The 18,602-nt window shown below is 50.6% G+C and overlaps 4 protein-coding genes across 4 annotated transcripts; 3 read left to right on the top strand and 1 right to left on the bottom strand.

Annotated features, from left to right (window-relative positions):
- Window positions 1–1,456: 1,456 nt before the first annotated feature.
- ABOM_011852 (La domain family) lies at window positions 1,457–3,822 on the top strand (the record flags this gene model as incomplete). The annotated part of the gene is made up of 2 exons (XM_022538980.1): window positions 1,457–3,661; window positions 3,811–3,822. 2 exons carry the CDS (start codon window positions 1,457–1,459, stop codon window positions 3,820–3,822), a joined length of 2,217 nt encoding a protein of 738 aa, XP_022383227.1.
- A 2,162-nt stretch (window positions 3,823–5,984) lies between these two features.
- Window positions 5,985–7,372, top strand: ABOM_011851 (SPFH domain-containing protein; the record flags this gene model as incomplete). Its single annotated transcript, XM_022538979.1, has 2 exons — window positions 5,985–6,481; window positions 6,559–7,372. The coding sequence occupies 2 exons, from the start codon at window positions 5,985–5,987 to the stop codon at window positions 7,370–7,372; spliced, it is 1,311 nt and encodes a 436-aa protein (XP_022383229.1).
- A 1,129-nt stretch (window positions 7,373–8,501) lies between these two features.
- Window positions 8,502–11,603, top strand: hir1 (putative histone transcription regulator Hir1; the record flags this gene model as incomplete). The annotated part of the gene is made up of 5 exons (XM_022538978.1): window positions 8,502–8,637; window positions 8,705–10,281; window positions 10,344–10,869; window positions 10,905–11,447; window positions 11,506–11,603. The coding sequence occupies 5 exons, from the start codon at window positions 8,502–8,504 to the stop codon at window positions 11,601–11,603; spliced, it is 2,880 nt and encodes a 959-aa protein (XP_022383228.1).
- Window positions 11,604–13,372: 1,769 nt separating this feature from the next.
- On the bottom strand, window positions 13,373–18,358 carry ABOM_011849 (peroxidase/cytochrome P450 family protein; the record flags this gene model as incomplete). The annotated part of the gene is made up of 13 exons (XM_022538977.1): window positions 13,373–13,977; window positions 14,032–14,308; window positions 14,361–14,591; window positions 14,654–15,146; window positions 15,228–15,704; window positions 15,761–15,911; window positions 15,961–16,655; window positions 16,714–17,056; window positions 17,106–17,195; window positions 17,247–17,355; window positions 17,406–17,570; window positions 17,619–18,184; window positions 18,277–18,358. Coding segments are annotated over 13 exons (4,284 nt in total), but the record flags the coding sequence as incomplete, so codon positions are not given.
- Between the last annotated feature and the right edge of the window lie 244 nt (window positions 18,359–18,602).

Here is an 18,602-nt window from a genome sequence, read left to right as displayed (position 1 = left end):
TTACAATTTCCCTTTTTTTTTTTTTACTGTCCCTCTCTTTGCGACTGTACTTACCACTAACAAGTGACGAACCCCATCTTTAGACGCGGGAAAATACTTTGGGAAACCTTTTTTTTTTTTCTTGTCCACAATATTACATTGAAACTTGTATTTTCCTTCGGGTTTTCTTCCACGTCCCTCCAAATTATTATTGTTATTTTTTTTTTTTTAATTTCCTACTTTCTCACACATTGTTCTCCTTCCTCTCCTGTTTCTTTCTTTTCCTTTTACTTTCTCTCTTTTGCCCATTTTCGTCCTTTCCACCCCTCCCTCCTCCCCTCCCCTCTTCTCCCCTCTTAACGCACTTCTGGGTGTTGTCTACCCTTCATTCTCCCTCCATCTTCGTCATCGACCGTAATATCGTTGGTGGTGCAGTACTGTCTGTAGTGAGGTTGTGCTCACACTTTTAGTGCTCATCTTTTCGTTCTCCGATCTTCTTGTTCCCACGTCCTGCATTTCGCGGGAATTTTTGTTGACTAGGGTACATTGACCGGTTACTCCCTTGAAATTTTTTTAGCCTTTCTCCGCACGAGTTCTGCCTCGACGTTTCTCGTTTGCAGTTCTCAACCTTTCTTCTCGTGATTTGTTCTTACAACTCTTCCCTCGCAGGGATTACTCTCAAAGTCGAGCTCCCCAAAATTATTCCGTAGCGTCGTCGCCCACGTGCAAACTCGCGCTTTTCGACGCTTTCCAAGGGGGAACGCCAACGAGGTCCTCTCACCTTCCGACGTGATTCATTTCCATTACATTGCTTTCCAACTGTTCAGCCGGTGTAATCCGCATCTGCAGAGCTTTTGATTTTGCCGACGGACCGAATTTCGAGCCGCACAACTGAGTGAGTTTCTTGTTGGTTGCAGCATTTTGGTGAACATACGCACGGAGGCATATCGTGCTTATCATTCGAACTCTGCATCTATAGACACTGTTCTCCTGTCGAAGTTTATACCCTTCGTACTTCGGTTTACTTGTCTCGGACGTCATTCAAGTCGATCTTGAAAACGAACCGAACCGGCCTGCAAAAAAAAAAAAAAAAGTTTATCACAGCCATACCGATGCGATTCGTCTTGTAGGTGGCTTTTGTATACCCAAGTGAAACGCATCATTCTCGACGCTTTTGCCGACGATAACGAAGAACATCCTCGTTCTTTCCTGACCGGTTAAACGGACAGTTCCACGAATTGCATCCCCAGTAGGAGTGATCTCCAGTGACGGGAAGTTGCAGTTTGGTGGGGTAGTAAGAAGGCGGAAGTTGATTCTTCTCATAACCATCGGCGTCAGATCTGTGTCGCCTTAGTCGGCCTGACCAGGTATCTTTGATCGGAGTTGCCATTCAAGGCCCCCGTTCTCTGGCAGAACTTAAAGTCCCTTCAGTTACTTTCTCCAACGCATATATTAGATCTTTTCGATTACAAAAACAATGGCTGCTACGTTTTCTTATGCCCAGGCTGCTAAGGGCGTTGCCCCCGCACAACCGTCAGCAATGACAGCAGACCCGACTCAGGCCTCGAAACCAGAGGAGCAAACTGCGAGCCCTACTCCTGAAGCTGAAAACACTGAGACTGTGAAGACGGCAGAGTCCCAGGAAACAGAGAAGGCTGCCGCCAACTCTGACAAGGATTTGGAATCCACAGCTGTCGAAAGCTCCAAGGCAGATGTTTCCGGCACCTCCTCCCCCAGCGAGGGCACTTCTTCCACCTCGACATTACCGAAAGATGATGAGGGCTCAAATACACCGAATGGCACTTCCGAATCCACGTGGGATAAGCAATCCCAGGCCTCGGGAACTGACAAGCAAAGCAATGGAGCTGAGAATGCTAAGGAGACGTCGGCAGAGAAGGAGAAGAGCGAGCCTCCCAAAGAGCTCAAGGCTGCTCCTCTTCCCGCAGTGAATATCTGGCAACAGAGGAAAGAGGCTCAGGAAGCCAAGGCTAAGGTCACTGCCTCGAAGCCCGCTGGCCCTGCTGCCAAGACTGGCACTTCTAAGAACGCTTCGGCGGCTTCTTCCGTCTCTGGTGATGCTCAACAGGACCAGTCCAAGGCTGGCTCAAAGAAGAAGGGAGGAGATGTGGAAGGCGCCAAGGACAGAAGATCCAAGGGACGCGACGATGCATCCCTCCCCCCGGTAGGAGATGCCGCTTTGTGGCCCACTCCTCAAAGTGCCCAGGGTGAGGAGAAAAAGAAGTCCGAGAAGAGCCCTGTCATCCGTCCCTCTGGTAAAGAGAAGTGGACCCCAGTCCCTTACGTGCCTACTGCTGTTTTCACCACTCCTCTTCCTTCTGCTGCCCGCCGTGGTGGAAGAGCGCCTCGTGCTGGAAGGGACGGCGCCCGCAACGGAACCCATGGTTCTGCCGCAGCTGCGGATAAGGCTACTGCTGGTCAGGTAGCTCAAGGCTCCGCCACCAAGCAGGCTGCACCCGGTGAGAGGGGAAGAAACGAGCCCAACTCGGCTCGCGCGAACTCCCTTCCAGCCCCGTCCAGACGATCCAACAGCGCCGATGCTGGAATGGGAGACACCCGCAAGAACCAAGCAACGGACCGGAACCGTGGACCCAAGGGCAGTGACAATGCCAACATCCCGCCAGCCGGTAAGCATGGCCACGGAGGTGATAACTTCCGCCATCATCGTGAAGGCAAGGGATTCTCCAGGAATCACGACGCTACGCACAAGGGCGGCGATCACCACTCCAAGAACCCCAACTTGCCTGTGGATTCACAGGCTAACCCTCGCTCAGGCTCCTCCCACGAACGTCGCTTCGAAAACGGCCCCAAGTCGGCAGAATTTGGCGGCTTCCATGATCGCAAAGATAAGGACATTCCCCGCGAGTCGCGTGCCGACAGAGGTCGTGGCTCTCACCGTGGCCGTGGCGGTTTCGGCGGCTCTCAGAACTCTCACTATCCTAACAACCATATGTCTCACAATGGTTTCATGCACCCCAAGTCCTTTGGCTTCGGTGAGCGCCGGTCGCAACAGCATAGCTCTGGAGGCCACAGGATGTCTTTGAGGTCGCCCTCCTTGCCAAACTCCGGTTCCATGTATGGTGTCTATCCTTTCCCTACCGACATCAACACCATGTATGGCTACCAGCCAGTACACCCTGGCCCCATGACGGCTGTCCCTTACCAGCAATATATGGAGCCCTTCTCCCTGATGAGCATGATCTCCATGCAACTTGAGTACTACTTCTCTGTGGATAACCTGTGCAAGGACTTGTTCCTTCGGAGACACATGGACTCTCAGGGCTACGTCCCATTGGCTTTCATTGCTGGCTTCAAGCGCATCAAGACTCTGACCGAGGACTTCGAACTTCTCCGCCACGTCTCCCGCCAACTGAGAAATGTTGATTACCTGCAGAATGAAGATGGCATTGATAGGTTGCGTCCGAGAGACAAGTGGGATCAGTGGGTCCTGCCTATTGACCAGCGCGACCCCGCCGCTCAGCATGAGGGACCTAGCATGCCGGATGAGACTGCTGCAGCGCAAAATCATGTCGATGGCGCAGTTAACGGATCGGCACCAACTGTCAACGGAACTGGTGAAGCTCCAGCCTCGAAGACGTTGTCTTCTGCTGCCCCGGAATTCTCGCCTTCCAAGCCCGTGGAAGTCCAAAATGAAGCTGCAATTGTAAGGATTCCCTATGATACCTTTCCCGCACAACCAAGTCAAAAGTCTGGCGATTGTAGTGGATATCTCTGCCATTCTATTCGACTACAATCCCATACCTTTCACCCTCTTTCTCGTTGGACATGCATTTGTTAACACAATCCGAACAGCCGACGAATTAGCTTATTTCCTTCCAAGCTTTCCACTTCTCCCAGCATCTAGGCGGTCGAATCTTCAAGGTTTGTACTCGAGTTGAACGCCAGCCTTCCGCTGTTGCTAATCCACTCTCAGTCAGGACATGAGTTCTCCTACAGCCATTGTTGAAGGTCTCCCAGCATATTACTGAAGTCTAACGGCCGACTTACTGGGTGAGAGGAACGAGACTCCCAGCTTGAGTTTACATCCTCCGATTTTCCCCACGAATCCAATAATTTTTTTTTTTCGAGGACGAGTCTTGACGAATGAAGTTTTAACGGTAACCCGCCACGGTGACCGTGATACCAATTCTGGTCGCATTTCTTGGTCCAAAATTTCAAAGCACAAATGTACAATGAATTTAAGAGTCTAGCGTTTGATGATATTGCACGAAACGTCAGCAACGGTTTCAACAGATTGATTCATTTTTTAGGGTTCTTTCTCTGTCGAGCAATGGGGTCTTGCCTGATGGGATTATCCGTGAGCTTGTTGATCTAGGTGGCAAAGAGATTTCCAAGTGTCGGGAAGTGCGCGGAATCCCAAAGGCCTTGTGTTCAGCCTGGCAGAATTGATCTCTCGTTCCCAGAAATCGCAGAAAGGTCGATTGTATTCTGGGTGTTCGCCTAAGAGCCGAGCTGGAAAAGTGATTTTGTTCGTTTCTTTTACTTTATGCACCATCTATGTTTTCTCGTGGTTCCTCATGACCTGCATTACTATCTGTCAGCTTTTGCATCTACGCTTGTCGAATCGCCGATGACGATCTTCCAGCGAAGTGGGTTGATATATGCACATTACGTCTCGGCTATTGTTTCTTCCTTTTCCCTTTCTAGTTCCCCGTTTTGCTTTAGTCATGGGAGGTTTTAAAATTCTGGAGTCCGGGCATGTTTTACTGGGCAGTATCTTCTGCGGTTTCCATTTGATGCTTGCTTCTGTGGTGCGCCGGGCTGAACTTCTTTCCCACGACCATAGATTGTTCAACCGGGTTCTTTCTAATATGCGATAATGTTTCTCGATTATTCTAGTATGAATGGAAGAAAAAAACAGCAAAAGACAAAAAAAAAAGATAATCTTTGCTTCATTATGGGACCCTGCGGAGTTACAAAGGAGACACACATTGCAACGAGTACTATTCGATCCACGACACCGTTATTGTCGCACAGTTCACAGCATCTCTTCTCATGAGTTTCTAACTTTTACCTGTTCATATTGTTGGGCGCGGTGGGTTTCATTTCAAACGGAAAAGGGTCACCGTATCTCGGATGGTAATGTGATATCCATTTCATAATATTATTTTCATTCCCTTGCATTGGTCGGTTTGGTGTAGTTTGGGTAAGGAAAGATTGTTTCGTCTGGGTTTTTTTCTTAAGTCGGGATTAGTTGTGATGTCGAAGTTCTATATCATTCCAATGTATATCAATATCTGTTCCTTTACATCTAAACCAGTATCTTTTCCCATGTCCTTGCACTGCAGCTACATTGTACTACTCCCGGGGCATTCCCCGGTGCAGTCACTTCGCTGTATGTACCCCGCAGTAAACGACCAGTTGAGGCTTTGTAGCTCTCTGACCAGTTGTGTGGTAGCCGAGGCTATCAGGTTCGAGGGAGTCGCTGTCTGCCCAATCACCTGGTGTTGTATTGAACAACTCATACGCTTCCCTACGGTACTACGACTAGTATCCTTGTATGTACCTGTAGGACCCCTGCAGATCCCGTTTTGTGCGTGATAGTAGTAACATGATGCTTCATGATACGAGGTTGCTCAACGGCTGAGAAATATATATGATACTGTTCGCAATAGCAACCGTTGTTAGTTATATTGAACGGTTGACAGTTTCATTCGCAACTAGCCAAGAGAGACACTCCATGGCAATGAATATTCGTATTACCAAAATGTAATATGATATGGTCTGAGAGGCACAAAGAGTTCCTGTCCAATTATAACAGCACGTATACATGTGAACAGTTCCCATGATCAGCGATTGATTGTATAGGATGACTCAGCAGCACATCTGCCTCAGGCATGAATTCCCGCAAGTTGACCCGTAGCTTCAGCTTCATCCGAAGGCCCCAGACTGGTCTCCAGCGTCTAACCGTCTTGCCACCAAGCATTGCCACGTAGGGACCGATTCGGATATTCTTGCCTATCATAATGGATGTGGCATCTAGGCAGTCGTCGAGACTGCTTCGGTCCTCCCCGAACGCCGTCACGTCCCGTTTACTCCAGAACCCTCGCCTTCCTACCTCCGCACTCACAGCTACGAACAACTTGAATGGCGTTCGGCGACGAAATGTTTCTTCTTCGCCCCGGCGTCTCGCGCCCGAATCACTGCTGAACTTTGGGGCTGGGTCGCAACCTGGGGGACCCCCTACCTACTTCTCCAATCGCTCGGCGCTCCCATTGAACACGGTTATCCGATTCGTCCCTCAACAGACAGCATGGATCGTGGAGCGGATGGGAAAGTTTCACCGCATCTTGGAGCCCGGTCTTGCGATTCTAATTCCTTTCATTGACCGGATTGCCTATGTCAAGAGCTTGAAGGAATCGGCCATCGAGATCCCGAGTCAGAATGCTATTACCGCGGATAACGTCACACTAGAGCTGGATGGTGTGCTGTATACGAGAGTGTTCGACGCGTACAAGGCGAGGTGAGTTCTCCTTGCGCCTCTCAGTGTTGGGTTATGGAGTCGGAGCTAGGCTGACAATATGACCTTGACCATGATAGCTACGGTGTGGAGGATGCGGAATATGCCATCTCCCAACTTGCACAGACGACGATGCGCTCGGAGATCGGTCAGCTTACACTCGACCACGTGCTGAAAGAGCGCGCGACGTTAAATACCAACATCACGCAGGCTATCAACGAGGCGGCACAAGACTGGGGAGTTGTCTGTCTTCGTTATGAAATTCGAGATATCCATGCACCGGAGGGCGTTGTCGCAGCCATGCATCGCCAGGTTACAGCTGAGCGGTCGAAGCGGGCGGAGATCCTCGACTCCGAGGGTCAACGGCAGAGTGCGATCAACATCGCTGAAGGTCGGAAGCAATCCGTGATCTTGGCTTCGGAGGCTATGCGACAAGAGCAGATTAACCGTGCCGCTGGTGAGGCTGAAGCAATCTTGCTGAAGGCACAGGCTACTGCGAAGGGTATCGATGCTGTCGCTCAGTCTATCGCGGCTGATCAGGAGAATGCCAATGGAGCTCTTAGCCTGCGTGTGGCAGAGAAGTATGTCGATGCTTTCTCCAACCTGGCTAAGGAGGGCACTGCAGTTGTCGTTCCCGGAAACGTCGGGGATATGAGTGGAATGGTTGCGAGTGCCATGGCTATCTACAAGAAGGTCAACGAGGGCCAAGCGCACAACATTGCGGCGAAGACCCTGGGAGTGGAGGCCATTCAGGACCAGGCTTCCCACAACACCTCAGACAAAGCGTCTGAACTGGGCCATGAGGTAAAACCGGAAGTCGAAGAGAACGCCCATGAAAATGTCGCAGACGAGGTGCTGGGTGGCTTCAATGAGGCTAGCCAGCAGAAGAGATAACATGGAATGATGGACTGTACTATTCCTCTACAGGCTCAGCGTCGTCTTTAACCTCTTTCTTATCCACCGCTACCTCTAGTTCCTTTTTACGATTGCTTTCGGATGTGTACGAAATACCTATCCCTGCCATACTGTACCTTTATTATCGCCCCTCAGTCATTTGTTTTTCATTGCCCGGCATTTCTTTAGGATGTGCTTGAGACAAGCGCCTTGGGAAAAAAAGCTTGTGGTCATTGCCCGTTTAGCGTATTGCCTAGTTATTTGAGGAGAGTGAGGCCTCTGTTCAAACGAAGTAATCATGTATAGTAGACGAGTGGGTTGAGAAATCGATTCGTGTTGTCCATGAAGTTCAGTAAGGTATCTGATCAGGCACCAGTAAATGGCAGTGCCTGAGGATCCCCAGGCGGAGAAAGCAAAGCACGGATCACCCGACCTGCCGCTTTACTGCTTCGGGAGATCGCGACTTTTCTGAAGATCGGCGCGCACTCCATTGTTCGCGTTACTGGACTGTATCTCCTGAGCCGGAGAGACAATCTTTTATATTAAATTTATCGGATCCCGCCCTTCTCGCTTGGAAAGGACACCTCGGGTCCGATGATTGTGGACGCGGTTGCTTTGCGATGCCCCAAATAAGCTACCCTTCATCCACGTCAACCTTCCTATGATCCTGCGCACAAGGGATTCGTACAGGATAAAAAGAACGCAACACAGCTATTGCGATGCATATCATAAAACCGGTCTGGCTGACGCACGGAGGTATTTACCATTCTGTCTACGTTGTTTCAATATTTTCTTCACTACCATGTTCTCTTTGGAGACCGATGGTAGACAAACTATACATGCTCGAGTTGAAGTAACTGACAGCGTTTCCCCGTTCTCCTGCAGGTGAGAGGAAGGATTTCGAGGTTTACAGCTGCGATGTGTCGCCCGATGGAAGTCGTTTAGTTACAGCTGCTGGAGGTTGGTTCTCCGTGCCCGACGATACCCCACCGCCGCAGACCGATGGATTGGACTGGTATTGACCTTTTTTTCGAATCAAATAGATGGATACGTTCGGATATGGTCGACGGAAGCTATCTGCAATACCAATGATCCTGCCGTTGCTAGCAAGCCAAGGCAGCTGGCGTCGATGAGCAACCACTCCGGAACGATTCATACGGTTCGGTTTTCGCCCAACGGGAAGTACCTCGCATCAGGGGCAGATGATAAGATTGTTTGTATTTACACGCTGGATGCGAATCCTCCGTCGCATGCTACAACATTTGGTGGGTGCTAATTTCGAGTCCCGGGGCTCGTTCGGGTTAGAAGCGGCGGCTGATACGTTGCACATAGGGTCGAATGAGGCACCTCCTGTGGAAAACTGGCGCACGGTCCGGAGACTGATAGGCCACGACAATGACGTTCAGGACTTGGGCTGGTCCTACGACTCTTCTATCCTGGTGTCCGTCGGCTTGGATTCTAAAGTGGTAGTGTGGTCAGGGCATACGTTTGAGAAGCTGAAGACGATTTCTATACACCAGAGTCATGTCAAAGGGATCACTTTCGACCCAGCTAATAAATACTTTGCTACGGCAAGCGATGATCGTACCGTCCGAATTTTCCGTTTTACCTCCCCTGCTCCGAACTCGACCGCTCATGACCAGATGAACAATTTCATCCTTGAACAGACCATCTCTGCGCCGTTTGCCAACTCCCCTCTAACTGCTTATTTCCGTCGATGTTCATGGTCGCCAGATGGGATGCACATCGCCGCTGCAAACGCCGTCAACGGACCGGTCAGTTCCGTCGCGATAATCAACCGTGGGTCCTGGGATGGGGACATAAACCTGATCGGACACGAAGCTCCTGTGGAAGTGTGTGCCTTTTCCCCGCGACTGTACGCCAGCCAGCCGGTCGACAAACAAGCGATGGATAACCAGCAGGGTGCACAAAACCTAGTGACCGTCATTGCTTGTGCTGGAGGAGATAAATCCTTAAGCATCTGGATCACCAGTAACCCCAGGCCGATCGTGGTTGCTCAGGAGCTTGCCGCCAAGTCTTTGTCTGATCTGGCTTGGAGCCCCGACGGAAAATGTCTTTACGCAACGGCATTGGATGGTACAATACTTGCAGTCCGGTTCGAGGACGGTGATTTGGGATACGCAACTGCTATGGAGGAGAACGAGAAGTCGCTTACCAAATTTGGTACCAACAGAAGGGGCGCCGGTATCACAGAGACTCCGGATGGTTTGCTACTTGAGGAGAAGAGCAAGGCTGGCGAGATCAAGGATGTTGAAGGGCGAATGGGGGCCTTGATGGGCGATGACCAGGCCGATAACATAACCAACGGAAAGCCCGCACCTCTACCGTCTAATGCCCCAACCCCTGCACGACCATCATCTCCGACCCCAGACACACAGAAGAACCAGCCAAACGGGACCGCAACGCCATCGGCCCCAGAGCCGGAGAAGCCGGATCCGTATCAAGCCAAGCTTGAAAGACTGAAGCAACGTCCTACATACACCAAGGACGGCAAGAAGCGGATTGCTCCTCTTTTGGTGTCCGGTGCAGGTGCAGCTGAGTCCTCCCTGCCTCAAGCCCGTTTGATGGCCTCGGTTAGCAGCCAAGTGAAGGCCGATACCCCTCAGTCTATTGTCGATCTCTCTAAGCCCTTCGATGGTTTACCTAAGGGGGGGCTTGCCACCCTGCTCTTTGGGAATAAGCGCAAGCTCGCGCAGCTGGAGGAGGACGATGATGGGCATGTAGAAAAGCGCGTCGCCTTGGCAAGTCAGAATGGTGCTACTCCTCTTCTTACGAACACCCCAGAAGGCCTTCTCCCTGCACGACCACAGCCCGCTGCCACCGGCCAACAACCGACGCCAGAGTTTATTCGACCTGCGGTGACGAATCCTTGTATGGCCATGAGCCAGGTACGACTAGCCGTACCAAAATCCGAAACCAGATACTTCGAGCCATTGATCCGAATGGGAAGCCGACTGAACCACCAAGTGCGTCGGGAGAGTCTAACAAGTCCCGCGTTGACGTTGTCTTTGAAGTTCGCAACCCGTCACCCGCTAGCTTGACCGGCCGCGCAGCAGATCGGGAGCCGGTGCGGCTCACACTTTTCCGAGGTGAGCAGCCCCTGTGGCAGGATTACCTTCCACGGACAGTCCTCCTCGTGACCGGCAACCAGAGCATGTGGGCCGCGGCCTGCGAAGACGGATCAGTCTACATCTGGACCCCAGCCGGTCGTCGTCTTGTCAGTGCGCTCGTGCTCGAGGCACAGCCGGTAATCTTGGAATGCAATGGGCCATGGATCCTCTGCATATCAGCCGTTGGGATGTGCTATGTTTGGAATGTCAAGCACCTCTCCTCGCCTCATCCGCCTATTTCCCTCCAGCCGGCATTGGATGCGGCAATCCACACGCTGGGCGCACATCCCTCAGCCGCGCCGGCAATCACGAATGCACGGATCAATTCTGAAGGCCGAATAGTGGTCGCCATGTCAAATGGAGAGGGTTACTCTTATTCGCCTTCCATGTTCACTTGGCAGCGGATTTCCGAGCCTGGTGGGCTGTCGGCAGTCAGTACTGGAACACTACCGAAGCGCCGGTGGGCAACCTCCAGACCGCAGATGCGCAAAAAGACAAGGACGCAAAGGCTGCTGTGTCAGCGGGAATCATCCCATTCTTGGAACGCAACACAACTAGCGAGACGCTACTCCGCGGACGGGCATACTTCCTCCAGCGGTTGATCAAGGTTCTTCTCTCCCGTGAAGGTTATGAGAGTTTTGAATCGAGCGTATCCATTGCCCATCTGGAGAACCGACTTGCCGCAGCATTGTCCCTCGGGGCCAAGGAGGAGTTCCGGCTGTACCTCTCGATGTACGCCAAGCGGATTGGCGCAGAGGGTCTCAAGATGAAGGTCGAGGAATTGCTGAAGGGCTTAATTGGTGGGTTATTTGAAGAAGACGAGACCCGCACGGCCCAGCGCCTACAGGAAAACGAACAAGAAGACCGCAACTGGCGAGAAAGTTCAGAGACCCTCTGTGGCTGGCCGCGAGAGGTTTTATTGAAGGAGGTCATTCTGGCACTGGGTAAGCTTTTCGCCTCGAGGTATATTGATGGACTCATACTGACGTGAACATTGACTAGGCAAACACCGGGATCTCCAGCGGGTAACGGTACCATATGCCAAGCTCCTGGGAGTTGTAGATGACGAGTCGGACACGGGCGATGCCATGGAAACATGAGCATACAGGCATGAGGACTTGTCTCTGGTGTTTTTGGCGTTTCTTCATGAGGGTTATACTATGGGACTGGGTGGCTTACTTCTCCGTGGAGAAGCTTGACTTTCGATTTGTCTAATAAAATGGAATAACGATTCCTGCGTGTTTCATGTGCTATAGTATATCATTCATATTAGGGCCGACAATCCTCTATCATGCTTCACATTCTTGGGATATGGATAGCGAATCTCTACATGGAGGCCTTTCCTTGACCAACACAAATCTCATTGCATAACTATATATTTCCGACAAACGACAACAATTACAACAATAACAACAAGATCAGACCTTCACCAGGGGATTAAAGGAATCAACAAAAAAGTCTCCTCAGCTCATCCCATATCCAAACTCACATGCCGTGCTGTATGCTTTCTTTTTTTCTCCTTCTTTTCCTTGATCCCACTCCCCTCTTTCCGCAATCTAGGTATATCCCTCAGTAGATCCTCTGCAAGTATGTACTATGAGAGCTAGAGAAGTCCGCAACACGTCACGCTCGACAACACACAGCTCAACCCAACAGCAGAATATAGTAACAGCAAGATACAGCCAAACATAACCCCCCACACACGCACATACCTCGAGCATCCAATCCAATCCCATCTACTCACAAAACCTACATCAATAGACCCTTCTGTACATGTACAGGTACATGTACTACCCCCTCCCCACTCCCACGCTATACTTGCTGCATACATAGCCAGGGCCATGGACCGAGTAACCCCGACATATCCACATACCTACATAGTACATAGTGCATAGTAGACAATACACATAAGCGGTATCCCTGTCCTACAAAAAGCAAATAGAGATACTGCCCTGCAATAACCCAGTTCAGTAAGAGGGCAAATGGGTGGGTCCATGGATGGATGAGATGTAGTGAGTGAAGGACAGATATGATTGGTTCTGGTTCTGCAGGGTGCTTAGGAGTATCTATGTGCGTAAGTATGTTTGGGGTGGTGAGCTTGGATTTGGGGACGGGGATTCTGGGGCTGGGCTTGAGGGTTAGTTAGTTTAGGGTGCTATTTTGTGATGGCTGGTTGGTGTGTTGTGTGGACTGAGGTGATATGTATGGTTATTTGGGGTATGGGTAGTGAAGAGCTAGATGTTCAACAGTTAGGCTCTAACAGGAGATGGAATCTTGATTGATTGATTGATTCGAGTCTTCTCTGCCGTGGATATCTTCATACTAAATGCTTAGATGATATTGAGATTGTCTGTGAACTAAGCATGGATACACAAGACTTCTCCATACCCTATGTAACGATGGGCTATCAAACGGAAAAGGGAGGAGATATAGGATCTTGGTTCTTATAGAATGAATTCCCAATCCCCGAGTCGCATTCTTTAGATTAATTCATATGCCTGTTGTGTAGATTAACCCAACTTGCCTACAGTGTCTGTATTAAGTCGTCGCTTACTACCCATCTATAGGGGTTTATTATCTCTTCAAAAAAAGCTCCCTACAATCTCTTACAATATCTATAGTCCCCGTCCATCGAGCCCACATACCTCCAACCCCAGATTAACTACATGACACTACCATCACAGAGCAGAAAGTTGAAAGCAAAACAACAAGAACATAAATTTTGCTACTACTGCGACTACTACTAGGTAACCCCAAAAACACACAATGCATCAATCAATCAATCAATCAATATTGACGATTCCACGACCACCACGACCCCCTCCACTTCTCATACATCTCAAGGCCAACCAAGTACATCCAAACCAGCCTATGCCGTCTGGCCAAAAAGATGTCCCGGAACCTGCTTGGCAGCGTTTTCCACGCCGTGGGGGAGAAAAAACCAGTTGCCCTGGGGCTGAGTCTGAGTCTGAGTCTGAGTCTGGCCCTGAGGTGGAGATTGAGGCTGAGCTTGGCCGGGAGACACCGCTCCAGCGAAGGGATGGACCAGCCCGTGGGTGAAGTCTGTAACCTGCTGGCCGCCAGGCAAATGGCTGACGGTGTTGTGGGCGACGTCGTGGACTGTGCCCAGGGCGTGCTGCGGAATGGCGGCGGCTGAGGACACGACTTGGTGCAGGAGGTTCGGATGGGTGTTGCCGTTGGCGACGCCGTTGCTGTTGCTGTTGCCGTTTTGGGTTGGGTGGATGGGTAGTGACAGGTGGCCGGAGACGCCATTGCTGGGACCGTTGGATGGGATGAGTTTGGTCACTGGGGCGGCGATGCCGTTGGCTACCTTGGAGACAGTTTCTTGTAACTTGTCCTGGTGCTGCTTCTTCAGAGCGTTGGACAGGGCGTTGAGGTCTCGGCCTGCGGTGACCGGGATCTTGGGAGGGTGGTGGATGCCCTGGCCGTGGCCTTCAAAGTGGATTTTCCAGGCTGAGGTATGGTTAGTTTAGTTTACAGTGTAAGTGATAGAGCAAGGGGACTTACTGGTTGGGTCGAGGGTGAGGGTGGACCAGCTGTCGTTGAGGAAGTGCTTTTCAGTGCCGGTGGTGATGCTCTTCAGGACGCCCATTTGACCGGGTGCTGCTCGGAGGTTTTTCAGGCTGGCACAGACACGGACAAGGGAAGTGATGCAGGATAATGCAATTTCGCGTCCGAGGCACTCGTGTGGCCCAACGTTGAAGTGGATATACGCGCTCGATGGCCGGTCAAGCTTGAATGCTTCTGGATCTGGGACAGCACTGGGGTCCTTGCATGCCGCGCCCTAGTGTATAGAGTTAGCTTTCGTTCCATGAAACTTCCACGATATAACATACCAATAGACAGACCACCAAGTTGCCAGGCTCGAAGCTCTGTCCATCAATCACGGCCTTGCCCGCGCAGAGACGGAGGCTTCGTTGGGTGCTAGTCAAGCGTTGAGCTTCGAGGACGTACTGCCGGAGAGACTTGTTCGAGGATTCCAAGTCCGAGCTAGCAGCAAGCTTCTGGATCTCTTCCCAGTGCCGGGAGTTCTCATCCTGAAGGAAATAGTTGAGGACATCGGTGAACTAGATCTCATGTCAGTTATGACTCGAGTAGATACTACTTTCCGTAGACCGGGTGTACAAACCACTCCGATAGTCGCACCGACACCACCAACAGCGTTCATCCAGCTGATATCTGCAACCTCTGCGGGAGTCTTTCCCGAGGCGATAAGCTCCTTGGCCACGTTATATCCGTACCAGCGCAACGAGCCACTTGTCGACTGTCCTTCAACGCCTTTGCCGTCTCCAACGAGCTTGCCAAAAATAGGGATCTTCGACGCGATGCCCTTGGCTGTAGAAACCGCCCCGCTAATAATCCCCTTTCCAGACTTCTCCGAAGCGGGCAGGTTGGACACGACCTTCAATGTGGTCTTGGTAAGAGATTCTGCACCCTCACGAGCCCATTTCCTGCGTTGCAATGCCAATCCAGGGTCATCATTATTGAAACCGAAGATGCGCACGTCGATAATATACTTGTATAACTGTGCGATATTGTAAGTTCCATTAGGGTTCTCAGCGGTCTTGAGGTCCAGACAGAAAAGATCGGCCAGAATCCTAGTCAACATGGGGATGGCGACACTAGAGAGATGTTAGTGCAAATTCAGTTTCGCCTTCTCTTCGGGCAGGATAATTGTGATTTCAACAGAAACAATCACTTACTCTCGGACGATGTCAACCTGGTGCAGCTCCGACGTCAGGTTCAATGTCTCAGCGGCAAGTTGTTCTTTGGCCACGGACACCGCTGTCTCTGACAACAATTGCACGAACTCGGCAGGACTGTAGAGGATTTCCTTGACGAGAGTTTTCTGAGAAGTGTTGGCCGGCTTGTCGCCTAGCAACATGTAGCCACTGAAGTCCCTACCCGGGATCATCTCATTCAAATACTTAGCCCAGATAACACGGAAGTTTGCTTGGTCCTTCGAGAGCTTGGTGATGGTGGAGTGCTTGGTCACGATGACGGTCTTGGGAGGCGGCGAAGGGTCATCAAGGGTGTACTCGTCGATAGTGCCGATTTCCCGGGCGATCTGCTCGTTCATCTTCCTGGTGTACATAGGCTGAGTGATGTGCAATGAGTTATATGGGAACCAGTTGGGCAAAGCGCGCTGGAACAGCTTGTGGAACATCGAGCCACCCAGGCTAGACAAACCTCCTGTTAGCTAGTATTGATAAAAGATGGGGTTAATTGATCTTACATGTCGTAGTCCTGTTGAACTTCATTATACCCCCAGCAGGTGAGGTTCGAAGCCGTGTAATCAATAGTAAGGAACCGGTCCGATCGAACAAGCGTAACGGCGTCACTGAACACTGCTCTTCCAACGGTGTAAGGAGTGCATCCACCATGACCTAGCCTCGTAAGCAAAAGTTTCTCAGAAAGTGGGAGAGGAAGGCATACCAGGATCCATGCGTGGCTTGATATCCTCGAGGAACAGCCCAGGGTACATTTCAACCATATCAGGGTCATCATAAAGCTTGCGCAGAAGATCCGCGATTTCATGATTCGAATTAACATCCTCGAAAGTCTCGTGGCGCTTGAGTTTGAAGAAGTCTCGCGTCTCATTCAAAGAGGCTAGCTGCCACTTTCTTGCCTGAATGATACCCAGAATCTCAATGACACGGAGCGCCTTGGGAACCATTCTGGCACCGAAGCAGCCTGCAGGGTCTTCCATGCTGTCCTTCATTAGCTGTACCAAATCGGCATCACTGAATTTGCCATCTTCGCCACGCTTGAGGCCACCGAATTCGCGCGCACTGGGATCCTCGGGAATGCTCTGTTCGAAGCGATAAAGACCTTGGATGAACTCCTGGGGAGTGAGCTGTTCAACCTTCTTGTCTTGGCCGAAGATATCGGCGAAGAACTCGTTCATCCATTTCTCATCGCGGCGGGAGATGATAGAGTGGAAGCGGTATAAGAGATTGAATTCGACGGACACCTGGTTACCAATCCCTCGGGGAACACCTTCAGAATCAAAGATCTTGTTGATTTTGACTCGAGGGTCGAGGGTCCAGTCACTCGAGGAGTGATGAACGTTAGCCAGACCTCGAATATAGTCGTGCAACGAGATGTTAACGTAGAGACCATTGGTGACCCTAGATAATGTGGGTAATTAGCGTATAAATTGAGTAAAAATCAGATTTAGGCCCTCACAGTCGAGCAGTCTGGAACAGGTCTTCATCCTGTTTGGCCAGTGCAGCCTTCTTGTCCTCCTCTGATTTGGTCGGGGGCAGCGAGAACCGTCCTCCTTCGTTGATCTTGAGGAGGTTGTCGGCCACGTAGTTGTGGAAACGGTTATACATGACGAGAATAGCGTTAACACCGGGGGGCATTCCGATGAGTCTCTTCTCGCTGAAGGTGTCCGGCTTGAGTAAACCACGGACCTTGGTTCGAACCTTCATCTGATCCTCCAGGCTGGATCCATACAGCGGGGCTAGGTCAAGGTAAGAAGACGTGTCACTGATGCTAGGGTCAAATCGGTTGCTCCGGAAGATATCTGATTCATGTAAGCAGACTATTCAAGTTTTTATGAGGGCCTATCGTACCATGAATGATAATGGTTGCGTGATAGAAAAGCACAGATGAGAGACCAGCTGGATTTTCCTTGAAAGTTTCATCGCTTCGAGCCATGAGCACTAGGTGGGTTAGTAGTTTCTTCAATGGGGTCAATACAGCTTAATACCTACAGTCGAAAAGAAGACCTGGATCGGGAGGGACACCATGCATGTGCTTCATTTTGGGGACGTTCCTCGCATAAGGGCTGCCAGCCTTGCCCAGGTTTGGTTGAAGTGGGTTCTAGTGCATCTGTTAGCCAACTCAACAACGAAGTGCATATTGCAACTCACGTTGTAGCTTCCATCAGGTGTCCGATATTGATATTTGTTGCCAAGATAGGTCATGGGTGGATGTGGTAGACTTTCCCAGAGTGTATCAATAAGAACGCCGGTCAACTTCTCCCTCGCCTTAGAGTTTCGAGGCAAAGAAGAGACAATGGCAATGAGTTTTTCCATCTAATTTCATGTTAGTGAGCGCTATATTCCGAGATTCTCGTGACTTACAGTCAACTCCCGATCATCAATGGGTTTGCCCTTGTTCTTGACAACATCCAAAAGCACTTTGAGATCTTGGACACCAGCCTTGAGTCCGACTGCTTTGAGGTCGTCGCGCAAGGTGGGAGCCAGGACCTCCGGATCTCCATAGGGCTCACCTGCTTGGTACTTCATATCATCCTCTTCTTCAGCGATCTTCCGCTTGTTGAAGATCCTCCAGTTGAAGGGATTGAGCTTTGACAGTATACCACCACTACTTCCAGCAATGCTTCCGAGCGCACCTTTCGTCGCCTTTGGAATCAGTGACTTTGAGAGTTTACCCAAAGGTAGATGTCCTTTCAGGAAACTGAGCTTGTTGAGGCCTGGGATCTTGCCGAGGTACTGGAATGCCTTTTCCTTGATCAAGGCTTGCAGGCCCTTTCCATCATGCTTAACGACCTTGAGGTAGATAGCGTAGAGAAAGAAGCTAAGTATAGTGGCGAGAACACCACTGAACCCGAATTTGCCCAAGACGCTTTGGAACCATTTTTGGTCTTTAGCTCCGAAGGCCAGCGATGCCAACGAGCCACCGCTGTCTGAAGACCCAGGCAAAATATTCTTGACTTCTCCAGTATCAGCAATATCATCAATGGTTTTCAATTGTATATACAGCGTTGAGCAGACGTACCTAGAGATGAGCCCGAGGAACCCGTACTGAAGGGATTCCAGGACGACTTAGTCGTAGTGCTCAACCAGCCCATGATAGTACTGCTACCTTCAGGGAGATGCCACCACCGCTACGTTACACAGTTTGTTGGCCAAGAAGCGTAAAAGAGTCTCTGCAATGATGATTGATCTTGAGTTTCTGAGAACGATGAAAATGGGAGAAGGTCGTCGATTCTCCCTGGTTATATACCGTAAAATCTCCTTGATAGATCCACTTTTTGTCTGGATATCCTCGACAAGGGTCTATCCCAGTCATGAAATCGGATTACCAGATATGACAATCCTGTA

Source organism: Aspergillus bombycis (genome assembly GCF_001792695.1).
Source record: "Aspergillus bombycis strain NRRL26010 chromosome Unknown contig00199, whole genome shotgun sequence".
Taxonomy (NCBI): Eukaryota; Fungi; Ascomycota; class Eurotiomycetes; order Eurotiales; family Aspergillaceae; genus Aspergillus; species Aspergillus bombycis.
Note: the sequence above shows the minus strand (reverse complement) of the source record. Positions and strands in the feature narration are given on the sequence as shown.